The sequence below is a fragment of the Tupaia chinensis genome, unplaced genomic scaffold, assembly GCF_000334495.1.
Source record: "Tupaia chinensis unplaced genomic scaffold, TupChi_1.0 Scaffold138400_2, whole genome shotgun sequence".
Classification (NCBI taxonomy): domain Eukaryota; kingdom Metazoa; phylum Chordata; class Mammalia; order Scandentia; family Tupaiidae; genus Tupaia; species Tupaia belangeri.
Window position 1 is genome coordinate 215,151 of NW_006198298.1, and position 18,998 is coordinate 234,148.

Below are 18,998 nucleotides of genomic sequence, written 5' to 3' on the forward strand. Positions count from 1 at the left end.
CCACCGGGTCCAGGACGCGAACTGTGGTTGACTATGTGAGAGTCCAGTGACATAGCCATTACGCTAACTGCTAGTTCCCTGTACAGTTCAAGTTCTGAACTTGGTAGCCTGCAAAACACACCAATGGGACCAGCAGATGGTGTAACGGTTATATTGCTGGACTCTCACATAGTTGACTGCACTGGGCACATGTGTTTATACACCCGCCCAAAATCCTGAGAAGAGAATTGAGGAGAAGGGATTGTGGCGTGGCCATCCTCCCAGGGGGTGATTTCTTGCTTTCTGTCTCTCTTTGTCTCTCTGGTGAGCGCACATGTCCTATAGCAATAATCTCTCTCTAAAAAGAAAAAAAAAAAAGTAAAACACACCAGGCGCATGTGTGCATGCCAAAAGTCCTGAGAGGAGAATGGAGGAGAAAGGATGGAATGCCCATCCACCTTGGGGAGGAGGGATGCTTTCTCATTTTCTCTCTCTCTTTGTCTCTCTGTCTCTCTCTGGTGAGCACATGTGCCCTATAGCATTTTTTTTTTAAAGAGACAGAGCACTCCCACAGGGTCTTAATGTCATGCCCTACCCCTAGCCTCAGCCAGCCCTAGATTATGGGCACATGTATACCCAGCATAATCAGGGAGTTCTCCAAAAGGAAACTAAAGTTTTCTTATGTGAGATTGCCTCCTCAACATGGTGATTTACTGCCGTACCACCATCTGGCCCAGCCCTCACAACTTAATTTGAGCAAAAGATTTACCTCCACAGGAAAAGAAGTTTGCATTATAAATTTTGGGCTACATCTTTGGCCTTTATTTCCTACATTGTTCAGTTGAACCTACTGAATATATTTCTAACTGTATTAGTAATGAGGTTCCCCCAGTCACTCGTGCCTGGCATTTTCTAAACATAGCAGGAATTTTTCATTTTGCCGCCACCTACCTGTTTCAGGATCTAAACGAATCACTCTTCCTCCATTGTAACAGGCCACCCAGAGCTTCCCCTCAACATCAATACACATCCCATCTGGGATGTGTTCTTCTTTCTCCAGCCTGTAAACACTTCTGCGGTTGGCTAGAGTTAAAAAAAAAAAAAAAGAAAGAAAAAACCAAGTAACAGGCTACTCAATACCAAAGCTCAAACAATGATCTCTCAACCTGGTCATAAATACTGATCACTTCTGTTTATCCAGTATCTGGCATGTGAACAAAGGACTTTTACCCCATAATATAGGGGTGGATTCATTCCCTTTTGTTTGGGTATAGACATATCTGTCAAAGATTTCAGAGGATGGGACCAGCAGGTAGTGTAGTGGTTAAGGTGCTGGACTCCCACATGGACAACCATGGTTCAAATCCTGGACCTGGTGACTTGAAACTCATGCTGGGCATGTGTGCATGTGTGTGTGCCCAAAATCCCAAGGGGAGACTGGAGGAGAAGGGATTGCTGCGTGGCCATCCTCCAGGGGGTGGGTGGGTGGCGGGGGATTTCTCGCTTTCTGTCTCTCTGGTGAGCTCATGTGCCCTATAGCAAAAATCTCTCTCTCAAAAATAAATAAATAAGGACTAGCAGTTAGCGTAATGGCTATGTCGCTGGACTCCCATGTAGTTGACCGCAGTTCGCGTCCTGGACCCGGTGGCTTAAAACTCACGCTGGGCGCGTGTGCGTGCGTGCCCAAGATCCTGAGAGGATAATGGAGGAGAAGGGATTGCGGTGTGACCATCCCCCCGGGGGGTGATTTCTTGCTTTCTGTCTCTCTGTCTCTCTGTCTGTCTGGCGAGCGCACGTGCCCTATAGCAAAAACCTCTCCAAAAAAGAAAAAGAAAATAAATAAATATAACAATGTCAGAGGATGAAAGAAAAAAGGAAGCAGAATTCTTAACAAAGTACCAATAGTTCTTTTCACAGTTGACCTGATCTGAGGCCCCGCAAGCTCATCTCAGATAAACTTCAGTATGTGGTTAAACCTTTGCTATTTTTGTTACAAAAATGCCTACTTTGGTTAACTCCAAGATCTGTAAGGCAACTTAATGATGCCATGTGAATAGTTCAGGCACCAAACTTAGTAAGATAAGTGCTGAAAAATAAAAATTACATATTAGAAGAGCTTGCTGCTGAAAGGAGGGGTATTCTGAAAGCAAAAATGAGCTGGCCTTAAAGGGGGAAAATCACAGTAGACAAAGAACAAATAGAAAAATCCAGGGGAACTTTATGCTACAAAATCCAGGTCACTATAGCAATCGGGTTGAGGTGTAATGGAAAAATGTTAAAACCATGTGTAAGGAAAAATGGGTAAAAACAGTCATAAAAAAGACCACTACATATTTGAAAGTAAAACATCTGTGCTGGAATATTTTGCCTCTGATTAAATCTGCATGGAGAGTCATGCTGGTTTTTTCAAGTCATTTTTATTATTGGTTTTGCTGTTTTGGTTTGGCCCTTTTCATGAAACAGTTTGAAGGACTCCCTTCTAAATTCTTCTAACTGATTCCTCCCTCCTTTGGTTTGCAACTATGGCTCATTTAAAGCACATTGATGGGACTGAACAACCTGGAACCACTTTTTCTGATTTTCCATTTTGAATGGTTTTAATTTGCCTCTGAGAATTTGCCTATGGCTAATTAAAGTACAAATAAGAAATACTGGGTCATTGGAAAAGTCATGATGTATTTTTCTATGCTTTTCCATACAAAATGTGTCATGACTTTTCTGATGACTCAATATTAACCTAAAATTCTAATTTTATGCTCTTTTATTTCTTTCTGTTATATATTATTTGCCTTCAGGCATCTCCTGGTACAACAGGATCATGTTACAGTGAAATCCTTTCTAGTGATGGTGTCAAGGAAGATTATGAGCCTATCCATATTAAGCGAATTATTTCTGCATTTGTGGCCATGGTTTGACTGGCAACACCATCAAGTCTGTTTATTTGTTACTATGCTGGAATAATAACCTTGGAAAGCTCTCCATTTGATAAGTAAGGACCTCCTCACAAGGTTAAGGGAGAGGTGCCTTACTAATCATGGGCATACACAAACATTACTAGCAGTATTGAGAAAAACAAGGGAAAAGTACATACAGATCTGTCCTGTATGTAGGTCATAGTCAAAGGCATCCACCGAGTAGGACAGGCTGTCGATATAATAGAAGATCTTGTGGTCTAGGGACCAATCCAAACCATTGGAGATGTCCACTTGGCCAAAGTACTTCTTCACGTGGTGGTCAGGAAAGAGGGAGTACAGGGACCCTTGGCGCCTCTCGAGAACTGCTGGGGCTGTTTCCTCAGCCATGGTGCCTACAAAAATGAAGAGCATTGAACTCAGTCCTATAGCCTCTTGTCCCAGGCACTACTCCACCCTTTCTCCCCAGGGATCTGTTCCAGTGTTTAAATCAAGGCAATTATTATATAATTCTAATCTTGGTTTCTCATAGATGTGTGTGTATATATCTATATCTATATAATTTGCTACAGGACACAAGTGCTCGCTGGAGAGAGAGAGAGCACTTTCCCAACTAGCAATCCTTTTCCTTCCATTTCATCATCCTGTCAGGATTTGGGGCACACCTGCACATGTGTTCAATGTGTTTTTCAAGCTGCTGGAGCTGGGATATGAACTGTGGTTGGCCATGTGGGAGCACACTTAACAGCTGTGCTCTGGGGCTAGTCTGCTCTTTTAAAAAAATTATTGCTCATGACATAGTATGCACACGTGTGTATATGTGTGTATATGTGTGTGTGTGTGGGGGGGGCACTCTCGACAGAGCGATGTCACATTGCAGTGCCCTTCCCTTAGCCCTCCAGCATCTTGGGCATGTACACACACCTGGTGTGTTTCAGGTCTACACAGATATGAATCTGTAGCCAGTCACATGGCTTCCAGCACTGCTGTTCATGACACTACCATCTGCACCACCAAAGTTGGGCCTGTTGCTCTTACGTTTTCTCTATCTCTGTCCTCCTGTTGCTTGGCTCCAGCAACAATGCAGTCATAGAAATGGGGGTTTCTGACTGGAGGAATGAAAATGACCTCCAGGAAACTGGAAAGAACTGAGAGACAAGGAAAGGGCAGTGACTCAGAATGCAACCCCAGAAAGCTATTGAGGATTTCTAGGCTCATCCTCAATTTGTACACACCTGGATTGGGTTCTAATTAGCATAACAAAGACTGTGACAGTAGAGCTAAGGGACAGAACTCCTTCTAGGTCCCAGGCTGACCACTGAGTGGCACACATGGGACAGATCCTAATAGAAAGCAGGCTGAAACTTGTGGCCTGAACCTAAACATGCACATTAGCTCTCAAGACAAACATAACAACATACTCCAAAGGATTTAAACAAGGCTCAGGGGCTCATAACATGATATCCAAAATGCATAGATTAGGGCCCAGTCATGGTGGTACATGGACATTGTGCTACACAGGCTGGGACCAAATGGGAGACTTGGGTTCAATTCTCGGTCCAACCTAAAGGCCAGGCACTGGGAGGCTGAGACAGGAGGACTGCAAGCTGGAATCTGACATAAGCAACATAACAAGACTCTGTCTTTAAAATAGCCAGGTGTGTTGGGACAGGCAGTTAGTGTAATGGCTATGTCGCTGGACTCCCACATAGTCGACTATGGTTCAAGTCCTAGACCCGGTGGCTTAAACTCACGCTGGGCGCATATGCGTGGGTACCCAAGATCCCAAGAGGAGAATGGAGGAGAAGGGATTGTGGCGTGGCCATCCCCCCTGGGGGGTGATTTCTCGCTTTCTATCTCTCTATCTCTCTCTGTCTTTCTGGCGAGTGCATGCGCCCTATAGCGAAAACCTCTCCAAAAAAAAAATAATAATAAACCAGGTGTGGCGACACATGCCTGTGGTCTCAGCTAGGAACCTAAGGCAGGAAGGTTGTGACAGTGGAACTCTATACAAATAAATAATGTGGATCTGGCTTAATAGTCAGGTGGTTAAAGTAGCTGAATTCCACATGGCTGACCCCACAGTTTGCATCCTGGAATTGGCAGCTTGAGAAACATGCCAGATGCATGTGCATGTGTGCCCAAAGTCCTGACAAGATGAAGAAAATGGAGGAGAAGGGATTGATGTGTAGCCATTCCTCATGTGGGGTACTGTCTTCTCTTTCTCTGTCTCGCTCTGTTGAGTGCACATGCATTCTGGAAAAATAAAAAATAAACAGTGTCTAGAACACAATCCAAAATTACTCATCAACACAAAGAACTATGGAAATTTCAACTGACATAGGAAAAGATAATCAAGATGCTAAAAATGGGATAGCACAGATACTGGAATTATTCAACAAAGACTGAAAAAAACAGCATTTGCAAAAATTAAAATAAGTTATCAACAGTCTGAAACAAAACTCAAAATAGAAAATAGTTGTAGAAGTATAGAAGATGAAAGTATAAAGAATAAGCAAAAGAGGGACCAGCAGTTGGCATAATGGCTATGTTGCTGGACTCCCATGTAGTTGACCGCGGTTCACGTCCCAGACCTGGTGGCTTAAAACTCACGCCAGGAGCATGTGCGTGCGTGCCCAAGATCCCGAGAGGAGAATGGAGGAGAAGGGATTGCGGCGTGGCCATCCCCCCTGGGGGGTGATTTCTCGCTTTCTGTCTCTATGTCTCTCTCTGTCTGGCTGGTGAGTGCACGTGCCCTACTAGCAAAAATCTACCCACCAAAAAAAAAAGAAAAAAAAAGAATAACCAAAAGAGGGACTAGCAGTTGGCATAATGGCTATGTCACTGGACTCCCATGTAGTCAACCGTGGTTTGAGTCCAGGACCCGGTGGGTTGAACTCACGCCGGGTGCATGTGCGTGTGTGCCCAAGATTCCGAGAGGAAAATGGAGGACTAGGGATTGCAGCCTGGCCATCCCTCCTGGAAGGTGATTTCTCGCTTTCTGTCTCCCTCTCTCTGTCTTTCTGGCGAGCGCACATGTCCTATTGCAAAACCTTTCCAAAAAAAAAAAAAAAAGAATAACCAAAGAAAAACTTTTGAATTGAAAAATAAAATAAAAACCTCACTGGGTGGACTAGATAACAGAATAGATAATAGAAGAAAGAAATTATCCAACCTGAATTTCAGAGAAGAAAGATTGGAAAAGAGAAGGGACAGAGCCTCAGAGATCCAGGGGACAACAAAAGGGCTGATATGTCATTGGATTCTTAGAGAAGAAGAAAGAGTATAGGGCCAAAATAATATTTAAAGATTGCATAGTTCAAAACTCCCCAAGTTTGAGGAAAAGCATAGAACTATAGACTTTAAAAGCTGAACAAATTTAAAACAGAGTAAACCCAAAGAAACTCACATCGCACCTGGACACATCAGAATTAGAGTGCTGAAACTAAAGTCAAATAAAATGCCTGAGGGGCCAGCAAGTGGCATGGTGGTTAAAAGCACTGGACTCCCACGTGGCCGACCGTGGTTTGAGTCCTGGACCTGGCGGCTTGCTTTCTCACTTTCTCTCTCTCTTTGTCCCTCTCTGGTTAAATTAAGATAAATAAATAAAATAAATAAAGTTAAAAAAAGGTTAAAAAATAAAATGCTTGAAAGCAATAAAAGAAAAATGACATATTAGATATGAGGGAATAATGATTTCAGGGACAAAGAGGGGTATTACATATCGACCGTGGTCAATTCACTAAGAAGATATAGCAATCCTGGGCCAGCCAGGTGGTGTGGTGAAGGTGGTTGGGTCCCACATGAGCAACTGCATGGTTTGAGTCCAGACCTGGCAGCTTGAAAAACACACCAGGCACATGTGCATGTATGCGTGACTGAAATCCTGAGAAGAACATGGGGAAGGGACTGCACCACTGGGCAGTGCTTTCTCATTTTCTTCTTTCACTTTCTCTCTCTCTCTCTCTCTGGCAAGCACACACACCCTATAGAAATTATTTTTTTTTCCAAGACAGTAATCCTGGGGCCAGTAGGTGACATGGTGGTTAAGGCACTGGGCTCCCACGTGACCGAGCAGTTTGAGTCCCGGACCTGGCAGCTTGCTTTCTCACTTTCTCTCTCTCTGTCTCTCTCTGGTTAAATTAAAAGAAATACATAAATAAGCAAATTTTTAAAAAGGACAGTAATCCTAAATATGTATGTTTTTAACAACAGAACTTTAAAATACACAAAGCAGGGCCAGCTCCACAGCTTCATGGTTAAGCAGCTGGATCCACATGGCCAACCATGGTTCAGATCCCAGCCCCAATGGCTTGAGAAATATGCCAGGTGCATGTGCGTGTGTGTCCAAAATCCCAGTGGGATGAAGAGATGGAGGAGAAGGAATTGTGAAGGAGAAGGAGCTCCCCACTGGGGAGTGCTTTTTCCCTCTCTTTGTCTTTCTGTCTCTCTTGAATGAGTGCACGTGCCTGCTGGCAATTAAAAATATAAAATAAAATATACAAAGCAAAAGTTGTCAGAACCAGCCCAGCGTCTGCAGCAGTTAGTAGTGAACCAAACTGCAGTGCAGGATGCTATGTGGCCACTTGCAAGTTCAGTTGCCCGGCCTGGTTGATCTGAAATTTGCCAGGAACAAGCATGCATGCCCAAGATCCTGATGAGCTGGAGGGCTGGGGTAAGGAAGGGAATCACAGCATGGATTGACCTTGTTGAGGGTGCCTCTCTCTCTCTGTCTCACTCCCATGCATGCACTCTCTATCATGAATAAGATTAATAAAAAGTTGTTGGAACTGAAAGGAGAAATAGATAAACCTAGAACTATAGTTGGAGATTATCAATATCCCTCTTTCAGTAATAGGTACAAGTAGACAGAAAATCAGCAAAGATATAATAGAAGAACTGATCACCATCAATCAATTGGATCTAACCAATATTTATAGAACACACCATCACCTCCAGCAGAATACAATTCTTCTCAAATGAAAATAAACTGAAAGGAGAAATAGATAAACCTAGAACTATAGTTGGAGATTATCAATATCCCTCTTTCAGTAATAGGTACAAGTAGACAGAAAATCAGCAAAGATATAATAGAAGAACTGATCACCATCAATCAATTGGATCTAACCAATATTTATAGAACACACCATCACCTCCAGCAGAATACAATTCTTCTCAAATGAAAATAGTGTCAAGCCAAGATCATTATCCAATATCCACTCAGATAAACTTGAGTGTGATCTCAGGGGAAAGAGCAGAACTTGGCTATTATGAAAAAATTGGAAAGCCCATCTACTATATAATAATACTCCATCTGAAAAAAGAGTGAGAGGAGGCAAATTGACTAAACACAGGAAGCTTGAATAGCAGGCAAGACAGAGTGGATCCTCTCTCCCTGGTGAAAAGGCTGTTCACTGAGCAGTTTCCTGCTCTTGGGTTTGTTTCATGAACATTCCTCTACACTATCTGCCTCCCAGAAAGAGATGCTTGGGACATGAAAGTGAACCTCCTGCTGCTGGGAAAGGGCTCTTCCTTCCTGGGCTCTTTCACCTGGAGCCCTGGTTTATGCTGCATCATCAAGGAGTGAGCACAGACCTTGGATGTGATGATATCTTCAGGGTACAACCACCTGGAGACTCCATCTAGACTCTCAGAAGACCCCACCCTTTTCTGGATCCAAGACACCTCTAAGCACCTGTTGAGAACTATCACTGTAGTTGAGTTACAAAAAAGAACCAGAGTAACTCCATATTAGATGTGGCATAATAGACTAGTCCTTAAAGATGCTTTGCTTTCCTTTTCTTAACTGACCTTGGTTAACTGTTTAACTTGCAAAAACTAGTAACAGCTTTGCTGAGATTTCACAGCAACAGGGCCTTGAGATCTCATCCAGAGAGCAGATGTGTCTAAGAAAATGAAGGACAGGAACATGCTGGCCTTGAGGGTGAGATGATCACAATTGTGAATAGCAACTTTGGCAGCAAAGAGTCTCCATGTTGCCAAGAAGGTAAGTGATTGCTGTATAGAGGAGCCTGTGACTCCTTCCCATTTCCCTTATCGCCCCATTAACAAAAAATCCTTCCCCTTGGGGCCTCCAGCAGATGGTGTGGAGGTTAAGGCAACTGAATTCCACATGGCCGACTTCATTGTTTGAGTTCTGGACCTGGTGACTTGAGAGACACACCAGGTGTGTATGTGTATGCATGCATGCCTCAAATACCAAGGAGGATGGAGGAGAAGGGATTGCAGTGTGGCCATCTCCCCTGGGGAGTGCTTTCTTTCTCTCTCTCTCTCCAGTGAGTGCACTATAGCAAAAAACTTAAAAAAAATTCTCCCCTCATCCTAGCCTTTGATTTGGAGATGGTCTTTGAACATTGGTTCACTATGTTCCCAGATCACTGGTTTCCTGCATAAAGTCACTTGCCCTTTCCACCAACACTTCTGAGTGTTGAGCCACTAAACTTGGGTTTGGTCACTGGGTCAGACCTGTAGCCCATCTAGTTACATGGCCTTTTTTTAGAAAAAGGTTAAGAACTCAGACCTCGGAGGCCATCTTTTTTTTTGTCTCACCAAGTGCCACAGAACTGTAAACATCTAGCCATAAGGGGACAAAGAAAATGAGTTTGATTTCTTTGAGGTAAAATGAGGTAAAATATCCTATCATAATTCTTTCTCTTTTAAAGCATTATTTATTGAATTTTATTTATTATTATTATTTCTAAATATGCTATAGGGCATGTGCGCTCATCAGAGAAACAGTGAGAGAGAAAGTGAGAAAGCAAGCTGCCAGTTCCAGAACTTGAACAGTGGTCAGCCATGTGAGACTCCAGAGCCTTAACCACCACACCACCTGCTGTCTTCCCTTTCATATTTCTTTATCCTGCAGAAATTGCTGGCAGACAGGCTTCCAACGAATTCTTATCCTTAATCTTTTAGCCTGTCCTGGACAATATCTTTAAATGGTTGTTTAAAGTTTAAGAAGATAGTGAGCGATCAACAAACAGCTATTCATCTTTCACTTGCCTTCCATGTTGAGTATAAATGGAGCTAGGATACATGGCCAATGATAAGAGGAGAAGTGTAGGGAGTGGAAATAGCAAAGATGGAGAAACAAAAGTGAAAAACATGTGGCCAGGAGGTGGAGGTTAAGGTGGCTAGATCCCACATGGCCAACTTTTCAGTTTGAGTCTTGGACCTGGAAGCTTGAAAGACAATGCGAGCACGCGCGCATGTGTGTGTGTATGTGTCCAAAATCCCAAGAGGAGAAATGGAGAAGGAATTGTGGCATGGCCATCACCCCTGGGCAGTGATTTCTCACTTTCTCTCTCCATCTCTCTCTCTCAGTAGGTACACATGCCCTATTGCAAAGTAAAAACAAAAACAAAAACAAAAAGAAAGAAAGAAAGAAAGAAAGAAAGAAAGAAAGAAAGAAAGAAAGAAAGAAAAGACAAAGAAAAGAAGAATATGTTAATATGTTATTATCTAATCTAAAGCTTCAGTTAACAGGCTGGCCTCATAGCTAAGTGGTTAAGGAAGCCAATCCAATATGGCTAACCACAGATTAAATCCAGGTTCTGGCAGCTTGAAAAACATGCTGGGTATATGTGTGTGCATATTCAATATCTCAACAGGATAGCGGAATGGAGGCAAAAGGATTGTGGTATGACTCCTCCTCCCACGGGAGGGGGGTGCTTCCTTCTGTTTTCTCTCTCTCTGGCAAGCACACATACCTTTTGGTGGGTAAACACACACACACACACACACACACACACACACACACACACACCCCTTTAGTTAAATTCTTTTAAAACTGTATATAAATCACTCTGTAGCTATCATTATAAAGATTGGCTCAAGCAAGAATCATCAATAAATGTAAACCTAAGGGAGAAATTTTGAAGAGGACCAGGATATCTGTGTGACCTTAAGGTATCTCCTCATGGGGTCAGCTAGTGGCATGGTAGTTAAGGCAGCTGGAACTCACATGGCCACCTATGTGGTTTGAGCTCCAAACCCAGTGGCTTGAAAACTACACTGGGCACATGTCCCAAATCCTGAGAGAATGGAGGAAAAGGGGCATGACCACCCCCATGAAGGGTGCTCTCACTTCTCTGTCTTTGTCTTTCTGGCAAGCACACTCACTCTATAGCAAAAAAAAAAAAAAATCTCCCCATGTTGTAGTCAGCTTCTAAGATAGCCCCTTATGACCCCTGCCTCCTACACCCTTATAGAGACCCCTCCATCATTGTCTGTGTGACTAGTAGTGTGTGGCAGACATGATGGTATGTCACTTTTTTTTTTTTTACAAAGAATTATTTATTTAGGGGCCAGCAGATGGCATAATGGTTACGTTGCTGGACTCCCACATAGTAGACTGCGGTTCGAGTCCCAGACCCATGACTTAAAAGATTAATCTTTTAATCTTTAAAAGATTAAAGAGGTATTATAATAAATGCAATACACTTTTTATTATAAAGATTTAAAAACTCACACCAGGTGTGTGTGCATGCATGCCCAAGATCCTGAGAAGAGAATGGAGAAGGGATTGTGGTGTGGCCATTCCTCCTGGAGGGTGGTTTCTCACTTTCTCTTTGTCTCTTTCTGTCTGGCGAGTGCACTTGCCTTATAGCAAAAATTTCTCTAAAAAAAGAATTATTTAATGTTTAAATTATATTATTATTTAATTTGCCATGGGGCACATGTGCTCACCAGAGAGAGAGAGAGAGAGAGAGAGAATATGAGAAAGCAAGCTGACAGGTCTGGGACTCAAACCACAGTTAGCCATATGGAAGTCCAGCACTTCAACCATCATGCCAATTGCTGGCCCCTGGTACGTCACTTTCAAGATTGTTTACATTAAGACTGTAGCTTCTGTCTTGGTTTCTTTCTCTCCTCACACCTTCTCTCTTATACACGTGCCCCACTGGATCTGGAGGAAACTGTGCCCTGAGCAGCTCTATAGAGAGGCCCATGTGTTAAGAAAGGGAACTGAAGCCTCCTGCCAACCCCTATGTGAGTGAGCATGGTAGTAGATCTAGCCTCCTTCAGAGAACCCAGCCTCTTTTGAGGCTGCAACCTGGATCCATAGCTTAATAACAGCCTCATGACATAGCTTGAACTAGAACCATTCAGTTAAACCCCATGCAGATTTTAGGTCTTCAAAGACTATGTGAGATAATAAATATTTGTTATTTTAAGCCACTAAGTATCAGGGTAATTTGTTACCTAGCAATAGATAACAAATTGCCCATAAATTGCAATTAAAACATAGTTACTATGGGTGCTGGCATGTGGTGTGGTGGTTCGGGCATTGGACTCCCACATGGCCAACCATAGTTCGAGTCTTGGACCTGGTGGCTTGAATTTTCACTTTCTTTCTCTCTCTCTGTGTCTCTCTCTGGTCAAATTAAAATAAAATAAAATAATTTTTAAAAACATAGTTACTATGCAGTAGAAAATTCTGGTAGGATCTTAATTGGGTGGTCAAAATAAATATCACCAGTAAGGGGCAGATGGACTTTATGTGTCTCCAGATGGGATACCCTGAGAAAGGCAGAACATCACCTATATATGCAGTATTCCAGCCAAGAATGCATAATAAAAATGTAATCAGAAAGAAACATCAGATAAACACAAAGTGAAGAATGATCAAAAAGGGGAGAGTTGGGTGGGATTTGCATTCTTCAAAAATGGCAATGTTATAAAAAAAAACAAACAAAAAAAGGCTATGGAAATGTTCCAAACATAAAAGATTAAAGAGATATGATAATAAATGCAATACTTTTAAAAAATATTTTTGCCACAGGCATATGTGCTCTTCAGAAAGAGACAGTGAGAGGGAAAGTGAGATATCACCGAGGGAGAATGGCCACGCCACAATCCCTTCTCCATTCTCCTCCTGGGATTTTGGGCATGCACACACACACTCCTCACAAGAATTTCAAGCTGCTAGGTCCAGGACTTGAACCACAGTTGACCATGTGGGGAGTCTAGCACCTTAACCACTATGCCACCTGCTGGCTCCAATAAATGCAATATATGATCCTAGATTGGATCTTGTACTAGACAGAAGAAAATGCTATAAAGGGAGACTAGCAGATGGCATAATGATTATGTTGCTAGACTCCCACATAGTTGACCACAGTTCGAGTCCTAGACCTGGTGGCTTAAAACTCATGCTGGGCATGTGTGCATGCATGCCCGAAATCCCTGGGGAGAACAGAGGAGAAGGGATTGAGGTGTGGCCATCCCCATGGGGGGTAATTTCTTGCTTTCTGTCTCTGTCTCTCCAGTGAACCCACGTGCCATATAGCAAAAATCTCTCTCTAAAAAAAGTTATAAAGGACTTTATTTGGTCAACTGACAATGTCTGAATAGGGATAAAAGTATTGTATCAACGTTAAACCTTTTGTGAGTACCTGTACTGTGGTTATGTAAGACTATGTAATTTTTCTTGAGAAATTCACACTGAACTATTTTAGGGATAAAGCACATGATATATATGTAATCTATTCTCAAATGATTCTGGAGAGAAAAGTGTTTAGATATACAGAGAGCAAAGGATAACACAAGTGCAATGAAATGTTACAGTAGGTAGATTTCTAGGAAAAATGATATATAGGTATCATTGTACTATTCTTATATTTTTGTCTATAAATTAGAAATTATTTCCAATTTGATCATCAACAACAGAACCTATTTATTTATTATAATTATTTATTTAACTTTTAATTTATTATTATTATTTACATTTTTCTATAAGGCACGTGTGCTCACGAGAGAGAGAGAGAGAGAGAGAGAGAGAGAGCACTAGAAAGTGAGAAAGCAAGCTGCCAGGTCTAGGACTAGAACTGTGGTTGGCCATGTGAGAGTCCAGCACCCTAACCACCACACCATCTGCTGTCTCTCAAACTTCTGTATTTAAAACGCATTGAAACCATGAAAATACCATATAGAGTTTAGTATCTTCTAGAGACAGAAATTGAAAGAAAGAGCTAGGAAGAATTTCTTACAGGATTTTTTTAAAACTGACCCAAGTTACTCAGACAATAATTAAAGAAGAACCCAGGACCCGTCATGGATAACATTTTACTACTAAAGTAGCTAGAATTTCCTGTCATAGTATTTCCTCCAAAGCTCACTAGTAAGTAGGTGCTGAAGAGAAATCATACCAGCAAAGTATCTCCCAGCTGGATCCACCTTCCCATCATTGAATCGATTGTTTTTCTTGTCTATATCCACAGTGGCCAGGACAACTGCTGATTGATCATCCCAGTTCAAAGCACAGAACTTTGTTCCAATGGTGGCGACATAACCTCCTGACTGGCGAAGGGCCACAGAGCTGACAGGGGCATCTGTAGAGGCCAAAACAGCAGTTAGAAGCCAGCCAACTAGCTGTGCCTTGGCCGACAGGCACACCAAGGCCATCATCACTTGGTCTCTCTTCAAGGACCCCAGCTCTTTTGACATCAGGGGTGTTCTCTTGCTTCTGTAGAATAGGAGGCTACATAACTGAATATACATGTGCAGGGTCTTCAAAATGTTCATGGAAAAATGCAGATTATGAAAAGAAGTATGCATGCATTTCAAAATGTTTTGTGCCAAAATAAATAAATACATACTTTACTTTTTTTGCTTTGTTTTTCTTTTCTTTTTTTTTTTTTGCCATAGGGCACATGCTAGAAACGGAGAGATGTGGTGGGAGGGCATTAGAGAGAACATCCCTGCCCCCGGGAGGATGGCTACACTGCAATCCCCTCTCCTCCATTCTCTTGGGTTTTTGGGCACATGTGGACATGCACCCAGTGTGTTTTTCAAGCCACTGAGTTCAGGATTTGAACTGTGGAGTCAGCCAGGTGAGATCCAGTGCCTTAACCACCACACTACCTGCTGGCCCCATAAACCTGTACTTTATTTAATTCCACTTTTTCCACAAACTTTCTGAAGCCCCCTCATATTTATTGAGATGAAGCGTGTGTGTTGTTTTGGGTAGCAAGGACAGAAAAGTGGGTAAATCTCTGGGAGCTCTCTGCCAAGTGGGAGAAGCAGAGAAGTCAAACCACAGCAGCCATGATACAATAGGGCAGGTGCTGTGTATTTGGAGAAAGGGTTGCTAATCTAGGGGCACTGCGACAGTCATTATACAGTGAGCGATCCTTGTCTCTTCTCCACAAAATGTGCTTAGTCACAGCAATTAGGTTTTGTGACATCTCTCTCCTTCTCCAAAACAGGACTTGTCCTTTTAAAAATTTACTACAGAGCACGTGCACTCAGGAGGGGCAGGGAGGGTGGAGAAAGTGAGAAAGCACCCCCCAGGGGGATGACCACTCTGAAATTCCTTCTCCATTCTCCTCTTGGGATTTCAGGCATGTGTGCACATGCATCCAGTATGTTTTTTCAAGGTGCTGGGCCTGGGACTTGAACTGTACTAGCAGTCATGTGGGCTCCAACTGCCTTAACCACCATGCCACAGGTTGACCCTAAATTTTAGGTTTTCTGAATTTAACATTTTTCCATGGATAAGACAACCTTTTTTTTTTTTTTTGGTGGAGAGATTGATTACCATTGTGAGCAGTCACAGAAAATAAATAATAAATTTATCAGAAGAGGTTTTGGAAACATTTCTTAAGTATCTGCTCAATGCAAGGCAGTGGGCCCTTTGGAGGCAGTTCTTAGCTCAAAACTCCGCTCAAACATTGATTTGATCCACCAAAGGTTCCAGGGAATGTGTAGGGCACTATTAGAAGGGTTATACTCTCACCAGGACTCCAACTTGTGACCTGAGACTTCCAGCAGTTTTCCAAACTACTGCTGACACCACAAGCTCTGGTTTGGTGGGGGTGCTTAGCAGATTAGTGGTAAGCACGTGTGCACCCTGGGAAAGAGAGACCAGGGATGGCAATTTCTACTTCCACTCTGACCTCAGAGGTCATAGTCACTTAGCCTCCAGCCATGGTAATAGTCCTGGAGGAATGAAAAGCTTGTTTACGCTCATTAAAGAAGAAAGTTTGAGGTCTCTAGTACTGTGGCAGTAAAAAACATGACACTCAAAATTCCCAGTATCTCTTTCGTTAACATAATAATTAAAACAAGAAACTTTCTTCTCTGTGGATAGTCACATCAAACTCATTCCCTTGGGCCATAGTAAGTGATAAACCACTCCTCTGGAAATCAGAGCCATAAATGGAATCTCATTTTCACATGAGATTCTGCCGTAAGTCCTATTTTGTGCAGTGAACAAAGATAGTTCTAGTCAATGCTTTATAAGTTCAAAAGCTCTTCTTTTTACATTGAAAGAAGGGATACAGGACCGTCCCATGGCTTGGTAGTTAGGGGAGCAGGATCCCACATGACTGATGGCATAGTTCCAATCCTACTTCGGGTGGTTTGAAAAACACACTGGGTGCAGGATGGAGAAATGGAGAAGGAATTGTGACATAACCAAGCCCTGTTTGGGGGGGGGTGCTTTCTCCCTGTTTCTCTCTCTGGTCAGCTCACACACCCTCCGGTATATTAAAAAAAGGAGGGGGGCTATTTCTTTCTTTCTTTCTTTTTAAAATTAAGGTCTGAGCTAAGGCAGATAGCCTTGGCTGTGCCACTAACTGGGTCTTCAACTTTCAATGCCGTTGTCTGATGGTGTTAAGGAGCAGTCAGTATCAAAACGAAACTGGGAATGTCACCTTTCACTCAAAGAGAAGGTGACTCAAAGAGGAAAGTACTGACCATCCATAATTAACTCCTGGGTCAAAGTGGGAGGACATGGAGTGTGGACAGAGAGCATGACAATCCACAAAGTTTTAAACCATATTCAGTATACCTTCACAAGAGGGTCCCAGGGAGTGACAAACACTAGGTGCTCAACCCCTCCCCTGGGAGATGATGGCTGGCTGCAAAAATCTGAGCCTAGTTTGCATTCTTACCCATGGTCACTCGCTGCACTTGCTTGGTGAGCAGATCCCACCGACAAATCTTTTTTGCAGGAATATCTACAAAGAGCAGAGAGTTGGATGCCTCTTCCCACACTGGAGATTCACCACACCGGCAGTTCTCCGGCAAAACACATTCGATCTTAATGGAAGACATTGTTGTGGGAGAGATCTATTGAAGATAACAGAGATAAACTGGAATGTAATCTCAATGGAGTGAATTCAGTAAAACACCTGACTTAAGATCCTAGTAAGATTCCAATACAGGTTATTTGATTAGAACCGGAAAGGATGGACACACTTGCCCAGAATCCGAACAAGAGGAGACACTTATGAAAAAGAAGAAAGAGCTGATAGGAGATAACATGAAATGTCTTCAGTCAACTTACCAGTGACTTTTTTTCCAGCTATTTTTAAAAAGAAAAAATATTGACACTGACATCCACACCTTGGTGCTAGTGATCAGAAAGCCAGCTGTTCCAACAATGAAAGGCAGCCCTTTATGCTGGGACCTAGGCCCCAAGGCAGGTCAGGGGGTGGGCAGCTCCCTCATTGGTGGCCTTCTGGGTGTCTCCAGGTCACCTGCTCCTGCTGCAAACTCCTCCCCCCTACCTGTCAATGTTGTTGCACTCCTCTGATGGTTCAGAGGCCAGGGCCTTCCTGATCTGTACTCTTCTGAACTACATTTAAGAAATGTCTTCACTAGTGATTGTACACTAAGTTAGAACTTATATCCGTTTTCAAGTTCAGACAGCGGATGGGATGGAGAAAAGGACATCTATCTTTTAGGCATTTCTTGCTTCCTAGGAAGGCACTTTCCCAGTTTGGCAGAACTCCGCCAGGCAAGGAACAGTGTATGCTGGGACTTTAGGCCAAAAACTGTGAGCAGGGAACTGGGAGAAGAAAAATTACCAGGAAAACAAGAAAGATCAGATAAGACTCCCATTTGGGAGAGGAGAAAGACAGGCAACTTTTGAAAGCCTTCTTACTTTCCTCTACTTGGCTAAGTAGGGTTTAGAGTAATGACACAAATTGCCTGCACCTTCATCTTTCTCTGGGGGTGCCTATTTGCTTTGAAGTAAATGGTCCCACATATGGGTGGGCAGTGAATGGAAGAGAGAAAAAAGAAAATAGTATTTGGTCTCATATTCCTTCAATAAATTATATTCTTTAAAAAACCCAACAGGGCTCAAACCAGTTTCAAATATTGCCAATGTCATAACATTTGGAAAGTTCATGGGCTGTCAAAAATTGGCCCAGACTCCAAAGGCCTCCTTGCTATCAATTTGTGCTTGATCCAAGATCAGACGCGCCACTGTTGCAATAGTGACTTTTGGGCTGCCCAATGTCCCAGTTTTGCTCTGGCCGGACCACAAAGGGGTGGCTAGGCAGGGCTGAGCAGGGAAGAGGCGTCAAGGGCCCCCTTGGGGTACCTGTGCTGGTGAGGAGCCTTGGCACAATCTGGTAGCACCTCTGCGGCCTCTGGCGACGGCGACAGTAACGGCTATGAAGAGGCGCTCCCTGGCAAGCTGAGGCTTGAGGCCACCTTGTCCCCAGCGCGGGGCTCTGCGGAAGGCGTGCGCCAGCCCGCCGCGTGAACCGGGCGCGGGTCCCGGGTAGGCCCAGGGCAGGCGGCCTCCTTCCGGTTGCCCCTGCTCGGGAAGTCCGGCAGAGCGGTGCGCGCTCCGCTGTCGCCCAGGCCTTTTCTCTCCAAGGAGGGGGAGGGGAGGCGGGCGCGAGCGGGGCACTCGCTAGGCTGGCGACTTCTCCAGCAGCTCAAAGGTCAGGCAGCCACGTGCGGGGAAGAGAAACTCCGCCCTAGACCCAGCGGCTTGGCAGGTGGATGGTCGCAGGCCTGGGGACTGGGGGAGGGGACTCCATTTGCACTCCCCACCCCCTTCCTGCTACCGTTGTACCCCTCCTCTATCTCCGTTGCAAGAATCCTTGACAGCGGCAGGCGTGGATGAGTAGAGGCCAGGGACTCCGTGAACCTAAGCTTTGGAGTTTGAAAGGATACCTAAAGTTTATCTGTTACTTCAACAAAAAATACTGTTAACATCACAGAGACTGGAGGCGGGGAGGGGGCGCTGATTAAACACAAATAGGTTAAAAGGGAAAGAACAAAGCGGTTAAACAAATCCTCCTTACTTATCTCTAGGCAAGAAGCTCCTGATGGCTGGAG

At 43.5% G+C, this 18,998-nt stretch overlaps 1 protein-coding gene across 2 annotated transcripts in view; it reads right to left on the reverse strand.

Annotated features, from left to right (window-relative positions):
* The window catches only part of RGN (regucalcin), a 20,870-nt gene extending 2,366 nt beyond the window's left edge, over positions 1–18,504 (reverse strand). Inside the window, exons 1-5 of one of the 2 annotated variants that reach the window (XM_006161275.3) lie at positions 18,250–18,504; positions 16,811–16,988; positions 14,063–14,245; positions 3,071–3,286; positions 931–1,062 (exon numbers count right to left, since the gene is read on the reverse strand). In XM_006161275.3, the coding sequence (XP_006161337.1) occupies positions 931–1,062; positions 3,071–3,286; positions 14,063–14,245; positions 16,811–16,973 (694 nt within the window). In that variant the 5' untranslated portion in view covers positions 16,974–16,988; positions 18,250–18,504. Of the gene's footprint in view, positions 1–930; positions 1,063–3,070; positions 3,287–14,062; positions 14,246–16,810; positions 16,989–17,205; positions 17,320–18,249 lie in introns of those variants that run through there. The other variant, XM_006161274.3, reaches the window with a different exon arrangement.
* Positions 18,505–18,998: the final 494 nt, after the last annotated feature.